At 48.5% G+C, this 19,613-nt stretch overlaps 1 protein-coding gene across 1 annotated transcript; it reads right to left on the bottom strand.

Annotated features, from left to right (window-relative positions):
- Positions 1-6,835: 6,835 nt before the first annotated feature.
- ECRG4 (ECRG4 augurin precursor) lies at positions 6,836-17,286 on the bottom strand. The gene is made up of 4 exons (XM_082357475.1): positions 14,291-17,286; positions 12,355-12,402; positions 10,152-10,309; positions 6,836-7,561 (listed from the first exon to the last, which is right to left on the bottom strand). Exons 1-4 carry the CDS (start codon positions 14,718-14,720, stop codon positions 7,403-7,405), a joined length of 795 nt encoding a protein of 264 aa, XP_082213601.1. The 5' UTR covers positions 14,721-17,286; the 3' UTR covers positions 6,836-7,402.
- Between the last annotated feature and the right edge of the window lie 2,327 nt (positions 17,287-19,613).

The raw sequence follows: 19,613 nt of genomic DNA on the forward strand, positions 1-19,613 counted from the left end.
TATAGATATGGAATTTTTACCATTGTCACCATCAGTAATTGACAATCATTAAATGTGCTCACTTCTCATCAAATGCTTGTTGACTCGAAAGGCTCCTTAGAGATGAACTCTTAGGGAAAGTTCCTTCACAGAGGACCGCCATTGGAAAGTACTGACCTGAAGTCTCTCTACTATAGAAAAACTGGTTGCTGAAGGAAAACATGCACTATTTAGAGTCACGTGTATAATTCATTAACTTTGGAAACTCATCTCAATTGCAGCATCTGTTGTCAATGAGCTCTTACAACAGGATTAGCCACCTTGCCCCTGAGCTTCTCAGGAGGAACCAGGACATATATGCAAATGCTCATGTAATGAATCTCTAGTGCCTTTCTACTTCTGCTCACTGAGAGTGCAGAGGGCTTACACTAAGGGGTCTGTGAGGTTAAATAAGTTCCAGCCCTCTAGCAATTGGAAAGCTATTAGAATTCAGAGATAAAATTGTAATAATAACTATTTGTTGGAAAACTCAAATCTCATTACAATAAATCATTTTAAAACTAAAAAAAAAAAAAGCATTCTTCTTAGAAGAGATTTCCTAGACACACAAAAATGGTGAAGACCGTATGATTTTCAATCAATGATCAAATGGGAGCCTCTAGTAGTGGGGGCAGATTAGATAGATAACCTGAGTCATCAATGCTCCAGTGGGAGCAGATGAGCTGCTGAATATGAGTTTTAAAAATCTGTTTAAAATGCATCCCTTAGATGATACGAAAGCAAGGAATCTGCAGAATCCCAATATGAAGTGAAAGCAGACTTTGCCTGGAGGATTCTGCAGAATCCTGTAGAGCCTGTGCTTCTCTGAGGGCTGCCTGGCACTCAGAATAGGAGACAAAGCCCGGGTCAGATGCCCCCTATGAGACTGAGCCCCCTAAAGGCTCCACCTTGATGAGGGGAAGTGACAAATTAAGCCATCACAGTGAAAAGGGCAGGTAGGATGCTTTGGGTGGGAGTAGATGGGTGGGTGGGGAGAGGGCACCAGGAGAACAGGGACCACGAGGGGTCCCTGTTTGGTAGACGCCCACCCTCCAGCCCTGGCCCCTGAACCTTAGGCCACTAGCAACAAGAAATCCAAGTGCTGGCTGGAAGAATCCAACTTAACTCAGGCTTAACATTGCGTGCAGCAACGGAGACCCAACACAGCCAAAAATAAAAATAAATAAATAAGTTTTAAAAAACCAAAAAACAGCTCCAAAGAAAATGAGTACATCATGGTTAGAAATTACATGACATCAAGGAGGCGAGACACCATGAGTGAGAAGCAACGGGTGGCAGCTAGAAATAGAGCCGCAAAGACTTCAGATGGTGGAAATAAAGTTTAATACCTTTAAGGAAATGAAAGGGAAACTTGAAAATCTGAACAGATAACAAGACATAACTAAGCACATTTGAAAAAGGGAAAATAGTGAAATTTATACACCTGAATAAAGTTCAAGAAATAATAGGACGGGGAAGAAGTAACATTCAAAGAAATAGAATTTTCCAAATTTGTTGAAAGACACCAACCCTCAGATTAAGAAGCTCAAAAAACCCCAAGCAGTATAAATATATAGACACAGATATAAGGAACAAAGGTGGGTCTGTTATAAAAGACAGTTGGAGAGGATGGTGTCCCCTCCCCACAGGAAAGACAGGTTATAATGAAAGCCTTCACATCCACAGTGGAAACCACAAGGCTATATGACAGTATCTTCAAAGTGCTGATTAACTCAAGCAAGAATTCTATAGCGAGTAAAACAAGGGAAAGTGTGAAACTTGGGAGTTTACCATCAAAGGACCCTCACTAAATGGATTCTGGAGGATGGAATTAAAGCCAAAGGAAAATGAGCTCAGATGTGTGGTCTGAGTCTGAAGGAGAAATAGTGAACCAAGCGGCTTTGTGACATCTAATCAAACCAGCAACTATAAATGAAACAACGGTAACGTATGGGGAAATAAAGCAGACTAGATTTACAATGCCAAGTTACTGTAGGTTATAAATTGGGAGGGGAGGTTGCAGAATAAAGTATTTTGGGGTCCTTGTATTGTCCAGGAGAAGACTATGGCTATTGATTACTGGTAACTTGTTAAATATGGATTAAATGGGCAAACACTAATAGAACAGACCCAGTGTAACCTTCAAAAGAAGTGAAGGGAAAAGAATAAGTGAAGGAAAACAAACAGTCCAAATGAAGGCAAGAGAAGAGGAAAAGAGGGAGAGGAACACGTAAAATGGGACAAGTCAAAATTCAAAATGTGATGTTAGAGATAAAACCAAATCACAAAGGACTTCCCTGGAGGTCCAGTGGTTGAGACTTCGCCTTCCAATGCAGTGGGTGCAGGTTCAATCCCTGGCCAGGAAACTAAGATCCCACATGGGATCTTTTGGCATGGCCAAAAAACCAAAACATAAAACATAAGCAATATTGTAGCAAATTCAATAAACACTTTAAAAATGGGCCACGTCAAAAAAAAAAATCTTAAAAAAAAAAAGAAACCAAATCATGGGTCACAATACATGTAAGTGGACTAAATTCTCCTGTTCAGACCTTGAGAGTTATACCCTATTTTAAAAACAAAACAAATTTCAGCTATGTACTCTTTGCAAAAAACACACCTAAAGCACGCAGAAAGATAAAAGGCCCAACTATGGAAAAGACAGACCAGGCAATGAGTAACCAACAGGAGGCAAAATATAGTCATATTAATAGCAAAGGAGAATTCAGGCAAAAAGCATCATTAGAAATAAGGAAATTTGCTGCAGAACAATAAGTGATTCCATTCACTGGGAAAATGTATCAATGCTAGATGTGTGTCCCATGTGAATTTGTGTATAGCCTCATGTGAAGCCAGACTGACAGAATTAAAGGAAAAACTTGTCAAATCCATTGTCATAGTAGATTTTAACACACTTATCAGTAATCGGTAGATCAAATGAACCAAGAAAATTAGTAAGAAAATACAATATGTGAACAGTGTCACAATCGGGCTTGAGCTAAAGCACTTGACTGCATCTGACGTCTGGAAAAGACACATTCCTTTCAGGCACACATGAACACGTGCTGGTTTGGCACACGCTCAGATGTAAAGCTGGCCTTGGTATACTTCAAAGAATTATGATCAGACTACATTTTTTTAAAACCGCAATGCAATTAAGTTAGAAAACAAAGCCAATAAGATCATTAGAAAAATTCATTCACTTGGAAATTTCATAACACTTGTAATCGACTCATGGGTCAAAGGAGAAATTATAACTGAAATTAGACAAAATCATCATCTAACTTTTCACCTCAAACCATGGGATACAATTCTTGAAAGGAAACTTAGAATAGTAAGAATTGGCCTTTGAAAAAAATAAGGCTCAAAATTGAGCTAAGATCTAACAGAAATCAAAGACCCACAGGTGCAGAAGGAAGGAAATTAAGAGAACAGAAATTTATGAAATAGAGAAGCACATCAACAAGGCAAAAACTACATGTTTGAAAACACAAGATTCATTTTTTTTAAAGGCACAAATGAAATGGAGTGAAAAAAACCATAACCACAGATGTTACAGAGAAAAAAGGATAATATACTAAGACCAACTCTCAAAACACTTCAAATTTTCATATAATCGATGACTATTGAGAAAGACAGAATTTAGCAAAACAGATTCAAGGAGAGAAACGAAGCCAGAATAATCCTTTACCTGTAAAAGAAATGCATTCAATGGTCAAAGATTTTACCATGAAGAAAACACCACATGCAAATGGCTTTATCAGAATGCTCCCAAACATTCAGGAAACAGATAATTCCATTCTTACATGAAGAAATAATAAACAATTCATTTTAAGAAGCCAGCATAAGCTGGACACCCAAACTGACAAAAACGGAACGGGAAAGAAAACTACAGCCCAATCTTCCTCATGGACACGGATGCAAAAATTCTCAACAAATATTATCCAACCAGATCCAACAATGAAAAAAAAAATCATGATCAAGTTAGTTTTTATTCCAGGAATGAGACTGATTCATATGAAAATGTATTATAGAATTGCTGTTAAGATTTAAAAGGATATGTTATCTCAACAGATAAAGAAACTAGAATTCAGCATCCATATATGACATTTAAATTTTTTCTTAGCATATTTTGAAAAGAATAGTAATTTCCTTAACCTGACAAAAGACATCGACCAAGCACACCCAGCAAACATACTTTATGGGGAAGCACGGCAACATTTAAGATGAGGAATAGAGTGAAGACGTCCTTTCCACCACGCTCACCCCGCCTCCCCCTCAGCGCTGCACTGGGGTTTGCGGCTGCCCCAGAGGAGTGAAGAAAAAGAAACGAAAGTTTTCATGGACTCTGTTACCCAAGCTCTCACTGCTCGCCACACGACAAGCGAATAAATTGAGAGGCTGAGAGGCGAGTTGCTGGGGCAAAGAAGAGTGACTTTATCTGGGAAGCCAGCAGAGCAAGACGGCGGACCGGAAGCCCAAAGAACCGTCTTGCCTTCGTCAGCAGTCAGGCTCCTTTTATACCAAAAGGGGCGGGACTAAAGCCCAGCACTTCCTGGTTCCCAGCAGCCTCCGGAGGGGACGTGTTAATTTCTCCCTCGTGCAGGCATTCACAGGTGGGCCTGCTCAGGAGGGTCCCTGGGGGCTAAACACAGGTGTTTGAGCTGAATGCTCATTACCTGGGAGGCAGGGCTCCCAGAGATGGGCCGTTATGTAGAGTTTAAGCGTATAGGCAGCATCCCTTTAGTGATTAACTGGTAATAGGATACAGAGGTTCTTCTCGATGCCAATTACCCACCGTCAACGTCCATTCCACAGTCTTGTGGGAAAAGGCACAAAGATTGCCCTGGCTATTTCCTACTGAACGGGGGCGATGAGTATTCTTTAGAATCTTTAGTTGGTAGTAAACATTCCCCGTTTTTGAAGACAGAAATTCAAGATAAAACACAAACAGCACTTACAAGTGCTAGCCTTCAGAGAAGCAAACGAATCCTCTCTCCAACAGGGTATACCCCACTCCAATACGAAACAAACTGGCTTATTCCAGAGAAAAAGCCCCAAACGGAGAGGAATAAAGTCGCCGGCTGTACACGCCGGAGCCACTTACCCTAGCGTACGCAGCCCGTCGGCTCCCAAATGTCGATTCCTTCCTTCCACTGCCAAGCGCTGGGGCGGCCGGTGCTGCTTCAGAGAACTCTGAAGGGCAGGTCCTCAGGACAGGGGGTCCCGGCAGCTGCTAGGGTCTCACCCCAGAATTCCCCAACCAGGGCGGGCAGGCCACGAGCAGCAAGGCTCCTGGGTGGCTTCATCAGAATTGGTTACTAAGTCCAAGCTTGTACTGCTCGCCACACGACAAGCGAATAAACTGAGAGGCAAGTTGCTGGGTGCAAAGAATAGTGACTTTATCTGGGAAGCCAGCAGAGCAAGACGGCGGACGGGAAGCCCAAAAAACCGTCTTGCTGAATTTGAATTCAGACTCCTTTTATACCAAAAGGGGCGGGACTAAAGCCAAGCACTTCCTGTCGGCCTCCGGAGGGGAGGTGTTAATTTCTCCCTCATACAGTCATTCACAGGTGGGCCTGCTTAGGAGGTTCCCTGGGGGCTAAACACAGGTGTTTTAGCTGAATGCTCATTTACCTCCATCTCTCGGAGGCAAGGGTCCGAGATGGGCCATTGTGTGGAATTTAAGCTTATCGGCAACATCCCTTTAGTGATTAACTTGTAAGAGAATGCAAAATGTTCTTCCCTATTACAACTCTATGTTATATTAAAATGTAGAGTATTACAACTGATGTGGAAAACATGTGTGGTGATTCCTCGAAAAATTAAACAGAGTTATCATATGATCTAATAATTCCACTTCTCGGTATATCCCCAAAAGAACTGAACGTGGGGACATGAAGAGATGTTTACAGACCCCTGTCCACAGCATTACTCACAACAGCCAGGAGGTGGAGGCAACCCAGTGTCCGCTGATGGATGATGGATAAACAAAATGTGGGCTACACACAAAATAGAATATTATTCAGCCTTAAAAAGGGAGGAACTTCTGACATCTGCTAGAACATGGATGAACCTTTAGGACATTATGCTCAGTGACATAAGCCAGTCACCAAAGGACAAATACTGTATGTCTGATTCCACTTATATGAGATCCCCAGAGGAGTCAAATTCACCGAGACAGGAAGTGGATGGTGCGTACCAGGGGCTGGGGGAGGGGATGGGGAGTGAGTGTTTAATGGAGACAGAGTTTCAGTTTGGGGAAGATTCAGTGATTCTGGACGTAGAGGGTGGGATGGTTGTACGACAAGGTGAATGTACTTAATGCCACTGACCTATACATCTCAAACTGCTTAAAATGATGGATTTTATGTTGTGTACATTTTACCACAAAGTTTTAAAAGTTGTAAGGATTCCAAAAGATTGTCCACAAACACTGGTCTCCTGATGCTGGTAGGTACTTCCCACCAAACCCAGGGGTTTATCATCTGCAGCTTGTGAATGAGGATGTGTTTCAGAGACTATATGCAAAATCACATACCATTTTTCTGAGAAAGCTTCCATCAGGCTGTCAGAGGGTCTGTGACCCACACGACTTCAAGAGCCATTCTGAGGGCCCCTCCCCTCTGCAGGTGTCACCTCCCCACTTTCCTCCCCTCCCTCTACCCACCCCCAGGACACTTTGCTCTTTCATTCACTCAGATTGTTTAAACATGATGCAATGTATATTCGTAAATCTTTCTTGAACTTATTAGACAAAGTTTAATTTTTTAAGACAAGTGAGGCTCTGAAATCAAACTTCAGTGTTTTTTCTATTACCCTTTTTCTCCTGCCTGATAATATTAAACAGGTCCACCTGTGGCTAGGGATGTGGAACAGCAAATTCACAAACCCATGTGCATGCTTAATCCCCCAAACCGTGTTCTGTGACCTTAAATTAATTTCCAGCTAAATTTTCTTGCTTTTTTATTCTTAATTTGGCATTTAGTGTGGACTGAATCCTAATACATTGAAGACCCCTGCTCGGTCCCATGGTCTGGGGTGGTGGGAATTCTTGGAGAGGTAACACTTCAGATAGCAGAGGGGAGGTGCCTCTGAGAAGTTGCTTCAACCTCAGGAACATGCAGGGAAGGAAAACTCTCGCCAGCTCAAGTTTCATCCAAATGAACTCTGAGACTTTTTAACAAAATGCTTTTATTTCTATTTTTAAATGAAATACATTGTTAGGTACTTGCATGAAACCTCGAAAGGCATTTACGTTCTTTGCTTTAACTCTTCCTTTGTGGCCACGGAAAGCGGGTAGAAGGATGAACCGAGAACAGGCGCAGCAGACACAGCCCGGGCATCGTGCGGAGCCTGCGGCCCGAGCTCGCCTGAGTGACGGTCAGTAGTCGTCATAGTTGACGCTGGCTCCGTGCCTGAAGCCATAGGGGCTCCAGGGACCAATCTCAGCATCCTCATCATGGTGGCGCCGGTGGTAATCGTAGTAGTCGTGCCCATTCCGACCTCTGTTTAGCCAATAGGTGATGTCATCCTCAAATTTCTGCAGGAAAAGAGGATGAGAGGGAATGAACGTAAGGACACCGTTTCCCAGAGAACATCTTACTGACACTGTTTCTCTGGGATTTTTCTTCAACGAGGAACAACCCCCCTAAGAATAACTCCTGCCACAAGGACCTACTGTACAGCACAGGGAGGAAATATATTCCATATCTTGTAATAACTTATAATGGAAAAGAATCTGAAAAAGAATATATGTAGAACCGAATCACTTTGCTGTATACCTGAAACTAACACCACATTGTAAATCAGCTCTACTTCAATAGAAAACAATAAATAATCGTTTTTTAAAAAGAATAGCTTCTGGCTACAGCATCCCTGGGCCAGAGGTCAATACTAAGCAGCTGGAGAACACTGCTGAAAGCTTTTTCCCCCAAAGGAGTACACACCCCTACCCTTGAACACGTCTGTCTGTGAGTTCTAAATATACCCCAGACTTCAACAGTTTTCTCTTTTTCAGTAAAGAAAATGGACATCTGCCCAATACAGTAACAGCTGGGCCTGTCCCCAGGCGCTGGGAATCTGATGTGGCAGACACTGACCCCTTCCCCATCCCGCCCAGGCTTCGTAAACGTGCTGCATGAAACCACACTGCAGCCTCGGGGCAGGGCATTTGGACACGTCTGGTGGTGACACTCTCACACCTGTCGTGTTGCTCAGACAGGTCTGGATGCAGTGATCCAGGCCACAAACGCTTACTACGTGGGCACGATTCAACCCTCATCCCCGTCTACTCACTCGGCCGGGGGCTCCAGCCTCCTCTGACCCTCCCCCAGTCCCTGCCTTGAAAAGGAAACAGCTTGCTTGTCTCACAATACTGCAGTTTTTCCCATAGTGAAGTAGTCTCGTTCCTTGGTTTTTCTCATTTTATAATCTTGTTTGAGGTTTTGGCTTCACATATTTTTTTCCCAAACAATTTGTAAAATCTTTTATGAATACAGAAATAATGCAGACACATTTAACAAATGTGTATGTGAGAGGGAGACAAAGAAAAAGGGAGATATTTCCATTGCCAAAGGCAACCACTACTGACATTTGGATGCATTTCCTTCTAGTGTCTTCTATGCATCATATTTAGTTATTATACTCTTACTTGATCCCCATTTTTATTCTGGTTTTGTCACCGGTCATTATTTTAGCCATTTCCCCATGTCAAACTCTTAACACCCATTTTCTTGAACTGCAAATACAGGTAATCAAGGAAATGCAAATTACTAAATTATGATATGGCATTTTCATCTATCAAAGAAGGAAATTGATTTGTTTTAAAATTTCTTCAATGGCAATACCAGATGCTGCTGAAGATTTGAGAATAGTGGGGCTCTCATGCATGACTTATGGGAAGATGAAATTTGCTGGTACTTAACGACCCTGACGTGTGATTCTATCTTTTGGCCCAGTAACTCCACTGGACAAAGTGATACTAAGTAAGGAGAAAACTACACACGAAGATGCAAATAACAGTACCTGCCTTTTCGGTTGTTGTGAATGTGAGGGAATTCATATAAGTATGAGACCCGTGCCTGGCACAGTTTGGCTATAGGTGCTTAGTGATTTGCACAGCAAGAAAATTATATTTGAGTAGCCAAAAGATAATTAGGGAACAACTGGTATATCCAACGGTTAGGACTGGGAAGGACATTATACAGCTACAGGATTGCATGCTACGCAACCATGAAAAATGATGTTTCTGAAGAGTTTACTTTTGTTCGCCTCTTGCAGTATTTTGTATACACCCTCCATTCACAATATGAGCCATGAGCCCGTTTGGAAAAACCCTTCCAGCTCCCCCCTGGAAGATGCCACCCTCCGTCCACTCCCTGGCTGGGGCAGTGAGCTGTGCTCTCCACATCAGGCCTCACTCAGCACAGCCCTGCCCATCACCCTGCAGACTCGCTCCGGGCCAGCGGAACCTCACACCTTAACTCCGCCGCTGGCTGACCTGAACCTGGTCCCCAGCTGGGAGTCGGTGATGAGAAGCAGTCTTTTTCCTTAATTTGGTGAATATGTCCATTCACGCTACCTGGACACATGAACCGAACCGTACTTCCTGCAAATGTATTGACAAATTTTCCCAGAAACATCTGCAAAGACCCGTCTCTCTTTAAAAGTCGCTTTGCATCTCTTTCCATCATCCTCATGGGGCTTTGCATCGATCTTGCTGTTTCTGACATTTTTTTGGAGGCAAAGTTGAAAATGTTTTGGGAGGTGGTGAGTTATTTTTAAGGACACCCAGGCAAAACTGACCAGATACATTAAAAGAGTCTCTAAGAAAACCAGATTCTCGATGAATTTAAGTCCCAGCCACTTTGGGCGGGGACGTCTCTGGAAGTCTGCTTCCAAAATCTGATGGGAGAGATTCCCATCTGGGCACAGTGGGATAGAAAATTCCAGCTAATACCCTTATGCCTGACGGTCATGTGGTCCAATGCCTGGCAGCTCTTGGCATAGAACGGGGGCTCTGACTTCAGGGCAAATAACAGAACTTCATTCTCTGTGCCCGTTTCCCCAAAGCAGGCCTCCCCACCCCCGTCCTGCCGGGCAGGAAGCCAGGCTCCAGCCAGAACACCCACCGCTTCGTCGAAGCCCAAGTACAGGAAGTGCTGGTACCACTGCTGCACCTCGGGCCGCGTGCGGTCCCACAGCTGCCGCTTGAGCCGCCTCAGGCCGCTCAGGAACTCCTTGGCTCTGCTCTCTGGGACGGCCACCGGGGTCGTAGGGGGAGCAGGGGCTGAAACGAGGGGTTCCCCACCCCCAAGTACAGAGAATGATTCCTTTCCTCATTGGGGTGAATTGCTCTTCTCCATCCCCCTCCCCATCCCCACCTGGCAGGAGGTGGCGTTCACTGGCACATCCTTCCTGCAGGGCGCGGGTGCTGTGTGGGCTCCCACCGTCTGTCCCGGGCTCTGGGGTAGCGAGCCCTGCTGTCCAGGCACAGCCACGTAACAGGCCCGGGGCTGGAACCGAACTCAGCTCCTCCTCTGCAGCCCCTCGCCAGGCCCAGACCCCAGGCCCCAGGCCCTGGGCAGGGGCTGGTGCTCCCCCTGGGCTCTGCCGTGGGGAAACCATCGGGTGTCCAGTGCCGCTGGGTGTGTATGCCTTGTCCGCACACACACGAGCGCGCTGGGATTGCTTAGGGGGCCAGGGGAGAAAGAGCCGGAGCAGGGGTCTGAGCAGGCCGGCCAGTGAGCCCAGCGGTACAGCAAGTCCTCAAGTCAGGCCGCAGGGACACGAGGCACCCCCTCGGCCACCGTCTCTGGGCCTCACAGTGTGACCATGAACGCTTCGACTGTCTCTTGATGGGGGTGACCCTCGCTTTCCCACGGCTTCCCCGGACGCCTTTCCATCGTGGGCTCAGCTGCAGAAAAGGCCGCGCTTCTGCAGATGTGCTCGGGGAAGTGCTGTGCCGCTGGGCCGGCCCTGCTGTCCGGCTCGGAGCCTCTGTGCCCTCATCTGCAACACGGGACTGAAGGGCCCGCCTCCCGTTATGGAGGCTGCGCAGGCAAAGGAAGTCAAATGCCCTTGTGTCCCTTGGTCACGTGGATAAATATCAGCACATTTGTGTTTTCACCTCCTGTCCACCTGTGCCTTTCCCTCAGGGCCTGTTACACTGATCTGTACACAGTAGGTGCTCAAAATGTGTTTCTTGGCTTGAGCTGAATAAAAGCTGAGGATGTACACGGAGGAGTCATGATCATCTCGGCCGTTAGCTCTCCAGTCCCCCTTAGACAGGTGGCCCAGCCAGGGCCCCCGTCACCCCTGGTGTCCCCGGGAGATGGCTGTCCAGCACAGGGAGGGGCCATCTGAGGGCCCTGGGAGGTCGGGGGTGGACCAGGGCCTTGGGAGCAGCTGAAAGAGCTGCAGAAGATGCTGGGAGCTCCCCCAGGAGCCCCTCCCCCGAGAGGGGCCATGTGTGCTCAACAGGTGTGTGTGTGGCGGGGGCAGCAGACTTCAGCCTCCTGGAGCACCCGTTAATCCAGGGGAAAGAATAAGTAGTTAAAAGTTCACCTCAGAAATGTAGTCTTGGGAGGAGATATGGGGATGTATGTATATGTAGAGCTGATTCACTTTGTTGTACAGCAGAAACTAACACACCATTGTAAAGAAATTATATTCCAATAAAGATGTGAAAAAAAAAAAAAGAAATGTAGTCTTCATTCTAAGAGATCGATAACTTGCTAATTTCCAGGTGAAGACGAAAGTTCTGCGGGAGAATGGCTTTCACAAGCCCACACAATGATCGAACTGATTACAGTGGGCCCAGAACTCACCTGTGTGGCTCCCAGACAGTTCTGTTTCTACGACATTTTGCTGCATTACCATATCTATCTGAGGTGTGTTCTTCACAACAGGTGTCAGTAACAAAACGGTCTTTCTGTTCAACCCTCCCACAAGAGCTAGTTGGATACAGAGGACACCCACAATACCGCTCTGTGCTGCCCCAGAACAGAGGCTGTGTGTGCTCTCAATTCAGGTACGTGCTGTAAGGGGTATCACAATTCTAAAATAAACAGCCTTCAATTAACACTACAGCTCGGTTCCTTTTATTTCTGAGTCCACACTGACAGCTGTCAGAAAAGCATTAACTGGCAATAATATTTACCTGATGAAATACCGCACCACATCCCCACAGGACGAGCCCTTCAGATCTGCTAACCTTCTAAGGAGTAAACACTTTGGTTTTCCAAACACAAGCCTCAGGTGAGCACATCAACATCGCTGTTTCATTGCAACCTGGTTAAGAATGCAACCCTTATCTGTGTGCGCTATATTTACCTTCCCCTTTCTGAAGCATCAGCTTGAGTTTGTTTCCACTTATGCCACCTAAAGGAATGAAAATGGAAATTATTTCAGGGTTGCACTGCACCCTTAAATTTCTCACATGCAAAAATCCACACTGGAAAAAATCACTTCATACCCCTATGTTGCTTTAGCAACTTGGTAGTATTACATTATTTAATGCTTGTTGCATTTCCTGTTGTGTAGAAAAAGCAATTCAGGCTGCCTGTGGCTCAAACTAGTGACAAGGACCATGGCCGAGCAGGGCACTTTGAGCTACCTGAGACCATCTGAGCTGTTCTCTAGGAAAAGTGACGTTGTCCTTTGAGCCTTTCTGTCATAATATTTGGGCAGCCACCTGTCATATGCACCTGCCTGCAGACTTAACTTTTCATGGTACAGTCGATCAACTAGTGTCCCCCCAAATTCATACCCACCCAGAACTTCCGAATGTGAACTTATCTGGAAACAGCGTCTTTGCAGACGTAATGAGTTAAGGACCTCGAGGTGATATGATGCCGGGTTTAGGGTGGGCTCTAAATCCAGTGACCGGTGGTGTCCTTATAAGAGGAGGTGAGGCCACAGGGAAGGCAGCCGTGGGAAGACGGAGGCAGAAGTGGAGGTTCTCCACCACAAGCCAAGGAATGGGCCTTAGTGCTCTAAAAGCTCAGCCCCGTTTTGTAACTTGCCCTGATTGTCTTAAAATCAGGCATTATTTGTACCATTTATTGTTTTTTTTCAGATCTAAAAGTGTTTCTACACTCTACAAAACGATTTTCATTTGGTGTCCTAAGAACTTTCACATTCCAGCTCAATGATGATAATATTTTAACTGATTCCTATCACTGCATTCTCGGTATAAACGAAATAAAATATAAGTTCTGAAAAGGACTGGCTTATAGCCGATGCCCACTTGCTGTGTTCAGATGTGCTTCTTAAAATGGGAGGAACAAAGAGGGAAGTGATAAAGCACTTGACGGGGAGTGATGGACTGGCCCCCCATGTGGTCCTAAACTAGAACAGCCGTCACCCTCCCCCCACCCCCCTCCCAGGGCTCCTGCTGCCCCCCCCCACCCGGTGTTGGGCGTTCCCTACTTGTGCTGAACACCCAAAACGCAGAAGCTGAGCACCAAGGGGGGTCCTGCCTTTCCACCGCACCGTGCGGCTGCTTTGCGGTGGAAGATGCACCAGCCTCAGGGTGTTGGGCGAGTCACCTTCCGTCTTCCAGCCTCAGCATCTTCGCCGTAGACCTGGGTCATGACCCCTGCCTCTCAGAGGCCCGAGCCTCAAGGGCGCCCCTTGCCGGCCTGAGCCGGGAAGGACGGTAGGAGGGGAGGTAGCAGTGTCAGGGCAAACCCTCTGATTTCAGGTCGCCCTTCTGCGGTGGGGATGTGGGCTCCCAGGGTTCAAAAGTCCACACCCCGAACCCGCCGCATTTCCGGCGTGCGTGTGAATGCGCGCATTCTGTAGGGAACGGAACCGGGATTTTCAACCCATTCACGGAGGGCTCCAAGGAAGTCGAGAAAGTTAAGCCTTTCTCGCTGGAGAACTTTCCCCCAGCTGGGAGGTGAGGCCTGCTCGCAGCTCTGCAGACCTGGAACTTGACCGAGCCAAGGCGCCGGGAAGGGGACGCCTGGTAGGCCCTGTGGGGATGGCCCTTCGGCTCCGCTCTGCCCTGGGCGCACCACCCGCCTACAGCGCCCACCGCGCCCGGCCCTTCGCGTTCAGCCCGAGGCTTCTCCGCCTCCTTTTCCAAGCTTGCCGCGCACATCGGAGACCCTGCCCTTGACCCAAGCACGCCACTTCCCACCGCGCAAGGGCAGAACCCAGGACCCCCTGTCAAACCTTGGCCCTTGACCGGGCTCACGGTGGGTGCCTAGGCCCCCACGCCCTCACCGAGCCTCTCCCCGGCGCCCTGGCATCGCCCCCTTACCTGGGCCCACGCACAGCAGCAGGAGCAGCGCCAGCGCTGGCATGACCAGGGCGGCGGGCCGCGCGGAGGAGGCGGCCATGGGTGCACGGAGTGCGCAGGGCGGAGATGCCGGCGCCTCGGCTGCCGCCGCGCGGGGAGGGTCGACCAGGCGCGGAGGCACCAGGCGCGGGGGGACTGCGCACGGGAGGACCGCGCATGGGGATACTGGGCGGGCGGGCGGTCCCTGCGTCCCTGCGTCCCTGCCGGGGCGGGACCCGCCGGGCGGGCGCTGTGCCTTCAGGTCCCGGACCAAGCGTCCGTGCCAAGCCACCGCGCCCCTCTCTCCGGCCGCGGCTCCTCCAAGCCCACGGGGGGTCCGGGTGCGGGGGCCGCCAAGGACCGCGGGCGAGGGGCAAGCGAGGTCCAGCCGCCCCGGGAGGGGCCGCGGCATCCAGAGAGGGGAGGCCTCCGCCCGGGAAGGACTGAGGATGGTGTGCCGGATCCCCGCTCAGGCCGCCGGGTCTCGCGCCTGCCTGCCCCGCCTCCGGTTGGCGGCGCCGCTCCCCTCCGCGCCGTGCGCCCCGGCCTCCCCAGCCCGCTCCCTCCCGCGCAGGCCTTTGCAATGTCCTGGATTACGGATGCCTTTGGCAGTTCTGTGCTTCGTGCTGTTTTGAACGTCTCCACACTCTGGGTTCAGAGCTGCGTTCCAGGAAAATATCTCACTCCAGACGACCCCGATAGACGAGGCTTTTAGTAACCAGGAGCCGGTGAGCCCATTTGGTATTCTCAGGACGTATTTCCCCCTCGTGCGCCCCGGATCCACGCACACTGAAGCGGTACCGCCGTGAGGCCCGGCGAGAACCGAGTGTGCCTTCCCCGGCCGCGGGCCTGTTCGCACACGAGGACTCTTCGCAGGCAGGGCGGCTGCTGAGAAGTGACCTCTCTAGGCCTGTCTACACCGCGGCCGCTTCCCTTTTTAAACCTTTGCACCCTGACCCAGCTCTCCGCGTGATGCGGTTGGCGCTCTGCAGGCGGAAAGAAGCGCGTGTACGTTGAGCCAGCAAAGGCCAAAGGACCAAAGGGAAGGCGAGAAGGGGCTCTAAGAGAACCCCAAGCCTTGGGCTCACAGGCTTCCCGAGGCGCCAGAGAGAATCCGGAAGATAACCTCATACTTGCAATGCTGGCAGGAAACTGCTTATAAACCCCGGGGAGCTGGGGAGCTGGGGCAGGATGAGAAAAAGCAAAGCCATACCTGTCCTTCTGCCCAAGGACAAGACGTTTATCGTGAGGAGGAAGACCCAAGCAAAGGACTGGCTTAGAACAGGCGTGGAAGATATTAACTGTAATCTCTCCCTTATCTGTGGAGGTCTCCCGGCTCAATCCAATCTCCAACAGCATTTGCTTCTCCTGTAACACTGAAATTCTCCACTTAACCAGGGTCCGATCAGAACCCAGTCGTGTTGCCTCTAAGGACAGTAGCCATCTCCTTGAGGAGTTTTCTTTTTCCCTCTCGTGGAAACGGGCCTTCATTTCACACCCTCCCACTGACAGTTAAAACGCACGTGGCGATTTTACTTTTTGTTAATTCCAAGATTCCAAGAGGGAAAAAAAAAAGTCTGCTTTAATCAGCTCATACAGTTGTAGGATTTGAAGGTAAAGTAAATATTGAATCCTAATTTTTTATTAGCCTATATTAAAAAAAAACCCTCAATTGCTGTTTTAATGTAGAATTGGTTAGACAGATCAAGGATCCCACAGGAAATTATTTCACAAGAATTGTCAATAAGGTGAGAAGAACACATCCTGAGGACCTGGCCCTGCTTCCTGTCCACAGGGAGGGGATCGAGGTTAGGTCATTCACCAGCGCCCTCGGAACTGCTCAGATGACATCCTTGGGGCCCGGAGTGGCAGCCTGGGCCCCAGCAGGGCAACGGTGAAGTTGCCAGAAGTGGATACTGTTGCTGAGTCTTCTTCCTGAGCTAAGCTTACACGTCCAACAAGAAGACAAAACTGGTGACCGTTCGACGTAAAGGACCCATCTGGTAACCACATAAGGCTTTGACGTCCACTTGTCTGTTTACACTCTTTACGAAACGAGAATGGTTTCCAGGAGATTTCACAGTTCCCGGGTAAGTGGAACATTACACACCCTAAATAAGGGCTGAATTCTCCATCTCTGCCATTAATAGAGACAGTCCCTTCATGTCAACTTTTTATTGAAATGTAACATAATATAGAAAAGTGCGGAGATCAAATATACAACATAGTGATGGAGAAACCATGTTACTAGCCCTCTGGGAGCCCCTGTGTCCCTCCCAGTCCCCCCTCACCCCACATATAAGTTTAGTTTGAGGCAATCCTCTTTTAAAAGCACTTCGTTGGTATTTTATTTTCATTTCCTTAAAACGAACAAAACTCAACATACTTTTGATTACCGGTAGGAAGATACTAATGATAAAAAGAAGGATTAAAGGGATCAGATTCATGACTATCAATTGAATCCAATTTGATTCAGTATCAATATCTGTTTCTCAAATACTCAGTGGACATCCCTGTAGACAACCTTCCAGAGTGAAATGTCTTTGGTTCCCGTGTTCGTGTGCCTTGCACATTGTTAGTAATGTTTATTGCCGCGAATAAAGGCACACAGAGCATTGCGTCCACCTGTCCCAGCCTTTTGTCCGTTTCCATCCATGCCAGGTCTCTGGTTGCTTGGGTCCTACTCACTGGGGTTTCTCTCTGTCTCCCTCTCTCCTGCACAAACATGGGAGGGTTCACTTGTAAGGAGGGCGTGGGAGGGAAGGTGACCATGATGGGGCCCAGGGCCATTACTGCCGCTTCAGTGAGAGGTTCGAGGTGTGATGAAACCCCCCATGTTTATTCACAGGAAAACAGCCCTGGGTCAGTAGCAGGGCCAACCCCCTGCCTTCCTGGGGGCTGCCAAGCTCAGGTGACCGGCTGGAGATGCTGTGCCAGTTCCGATGTCCAGCTTCCTTTCCATTTGTTTACTTGTTCACCTGTATTTACTTATAAAAGGAGGCACTGTGAAAAGTCCTTTTCTTCCTATTTACTTAAATTCGCCATCCCCTTTCTCCCTCTACTAATGCTGGTCTAGTCCTTATTCCTTCTTCCACCGTTTCTCAGACTCGGTCTAAAAATCCCAAGGCGCTTGTTCAGGCAGGTTCCTGGGCCACATTCCCTGGAATTGCGATCCACTTGGTCTTGAGTGAAGCTCGGGGCGCTGCGTTTTTGGGGGGATGCTGATGCGAGCGGTGCCCAGGGAGCTCCCCGGCTCTCCACCAACACTCACCTGCTGCCCTCAGCGCCCACTCCGCCGAGGCTGTCCACTGACACGCCCACATGTGGCCTGTCCGGCAGGAGGGGCCCGGCATAGGTCCTGCAGCGAGGCTCGGGGCTCCCAGAGAGAGTATCCCAAGATCAGCTGTTCCAAAAGATAAGAAGAGGAAGCTGCCAGCACCTTAAGGTCTTGGCCTGGAAGCTGACCTGAGTTAATGCCACCATATTCGCTTGATGGAAGCAGTCACAGAGCCCACCATCCAGGGGGCCTTCAGGGGGAGGGCCAAAGGTCCCATTTCTGAGTGGGGGGGGGGGGACGTCAAAGGTTGTGTGGCTGTCTTCAACCCACTGCACTCAGTCACCTTTCAAGGTCAAGCTTAGATGCTGCCTGCTCCAGGAAGTCTTTCTTGCTTCCCACTTTGGGCCGGGAGCATATTTTCCTCTGAATTCCTCCAGGCCTATGTTCCCCCTGAAGGTTTCCCCATTCTACCTTATTTTTCTTTGAGCTCCTCCAATTGTTTGTTCCCTTTTTTATGACCCCATAAAACTGACACCCAATAAATATGGCGTGAATGAATAAATGTTGCCATCTAAAAGTGACTCTGTAGTTACACAGATCTTGTATAAATGAGATCATTTCATATGTCGTTTTTAAGTTTGATATTAGAAAAGTACGTGTTATAGCTAACGAAAACTCATAGCAGCCCAGGAATAGTAATAAGGGAGGACCCCTGAGTAGAGACCCTCCCCGAAGGCCAGCGTAGAAACTGCTGACATTGCAGGACTGGCAACTGCAGGCTTCATCTTCATGCTCAGCAGCGGGTCCTCAAAACTCCTTTCCTGTTTATTAAGCAAATTCCCACGTTGGAATTTTAATAACTTTTGCCATTTCAAATAACTAACTGAAGCCAAAGGCAGGGAAAGCAGGAGAGTTTCCGTTCAGCCTAAAAAAATAATGAGAGGCACAAAGTCCTTTTTATGCACAGCCCTGCTCATGGAAGGCTCGGTGAGCAGGGCTCTGGGAGGGGCCAGGGACCCACAGACAAACGAGGTGTTAGTGATGTGACCCTGAAGGCAGACATGGCCCTTAGTGATGGGGTCCTGCAGGCAGACGCTGTCCTTAGTGCAGGTGAGCGTAGATCCCTAGCCCCGGGTATAGAGACAGTCAACGTCTTGAAGCAATGGTCTTCGGATCCCTAAGGGGCCTCTGGTGAAAAGAGATGATTCTACTAAAACAGACTCGGACATTAAATGGGGCCAGTTTCCAGTCCCTCCATACCGTAAAATTTCCAGCATTTTAACCAAAACTATCCTGAAAGCTGAGGAGACCCCAGAGACTCAGAGTAGACTGCTGCAGTTGAAGGTAGCGTAGCTGCCCGCAGTAGAACAAGCCCCTGTGAACTCTGCCTGAAGTCCTTTGCCCTGTGGGGCAGGGAGCACGCAGATTCTCAGCATAAAACCCAGGGCAGCGGCTCCACCACCTGGACGCAAAGGATGGTATAATAGTTGGGGCTCTGCTGCTCCAGGCCTGAGGGGTCCCAGCCTCGGGCACCAAGGCCAAGGCCAGAGGGCTGCTGTCAGAGCCAGGTCCTGGCTCCACGCTGGGCGGCCAGGAACCGGATGAGGCCTGCCGTCGCCTGGCACAGATGGGGCCACAGTACCGACAGGGCCACAAGCACCACCGTGATTCTTCCCTAACGAATGACTCAAAGTAGCCCTTTCAACTTTGACAGAGACCTTGAATCCCAAAGAGGTGGGAGGGGGTCTTGCCGTGGCCCCGCTCCTGCAGTCATGGGCCATCAGGGACGGAGCCCGGCTGGGGTCTCTTCAGGGCTGCCCGATTAGAGCACCAGCACCCACTTGGTCCACGGAGCTCCCCCAGATTGCTGGGGCTGTTGTAATTGCCTTTTGTTTCTGGTGTTGTTTCGTTTCATCGTACATTGATGTTGTGAATTACTGAGTGCAGAATTTTAAGACAGCGGTATGGGTAGAGTGAAAGTGTGATTCAAACTAGCTCCCTCCAGCCCCGACATGAGCATCCAAGATT

This window comes from Balaenoptera borealis (assembly GCF_965194805.1).
Source record: "Balaenoptera borealis genome assembly, chromosome: 15".
NCBI lineage: Eukaryota > Metazoa > Chordata > Mammalia > Artiodactyla > Balaenopteridae > Balaenoptera > Balaenoptera borealis.

What these genes read in the sequence shown, in the direction of transcription:
- ECRG4 (XM_082357475.1), bottom strand. Translation starts at nt 14,720, where the DNA reads ATGCCGCGGCCCCTCCCGGGGCGGCTGGACCTCGCTTGCCCCTCGCCC. An exon ending in GCTGCTGTGCGTGGGCCCAG is followed by an intron (nt 12,403 to 14,290) that starts GTAAGGGGGCGA and finishes TCATTCCTTTAG; the next exon opens with GTGGCATAAGTGGAAACAAA. An exon ending in ACTTGGGCTTCGACGAAGCG is followed by an intron (nt 7,562 to 10,151) that starts GTGGGTGTTCTG and finishes CTTTTCCTGCAG; the next exon opens with AAATTTGAGGATGACATCAC.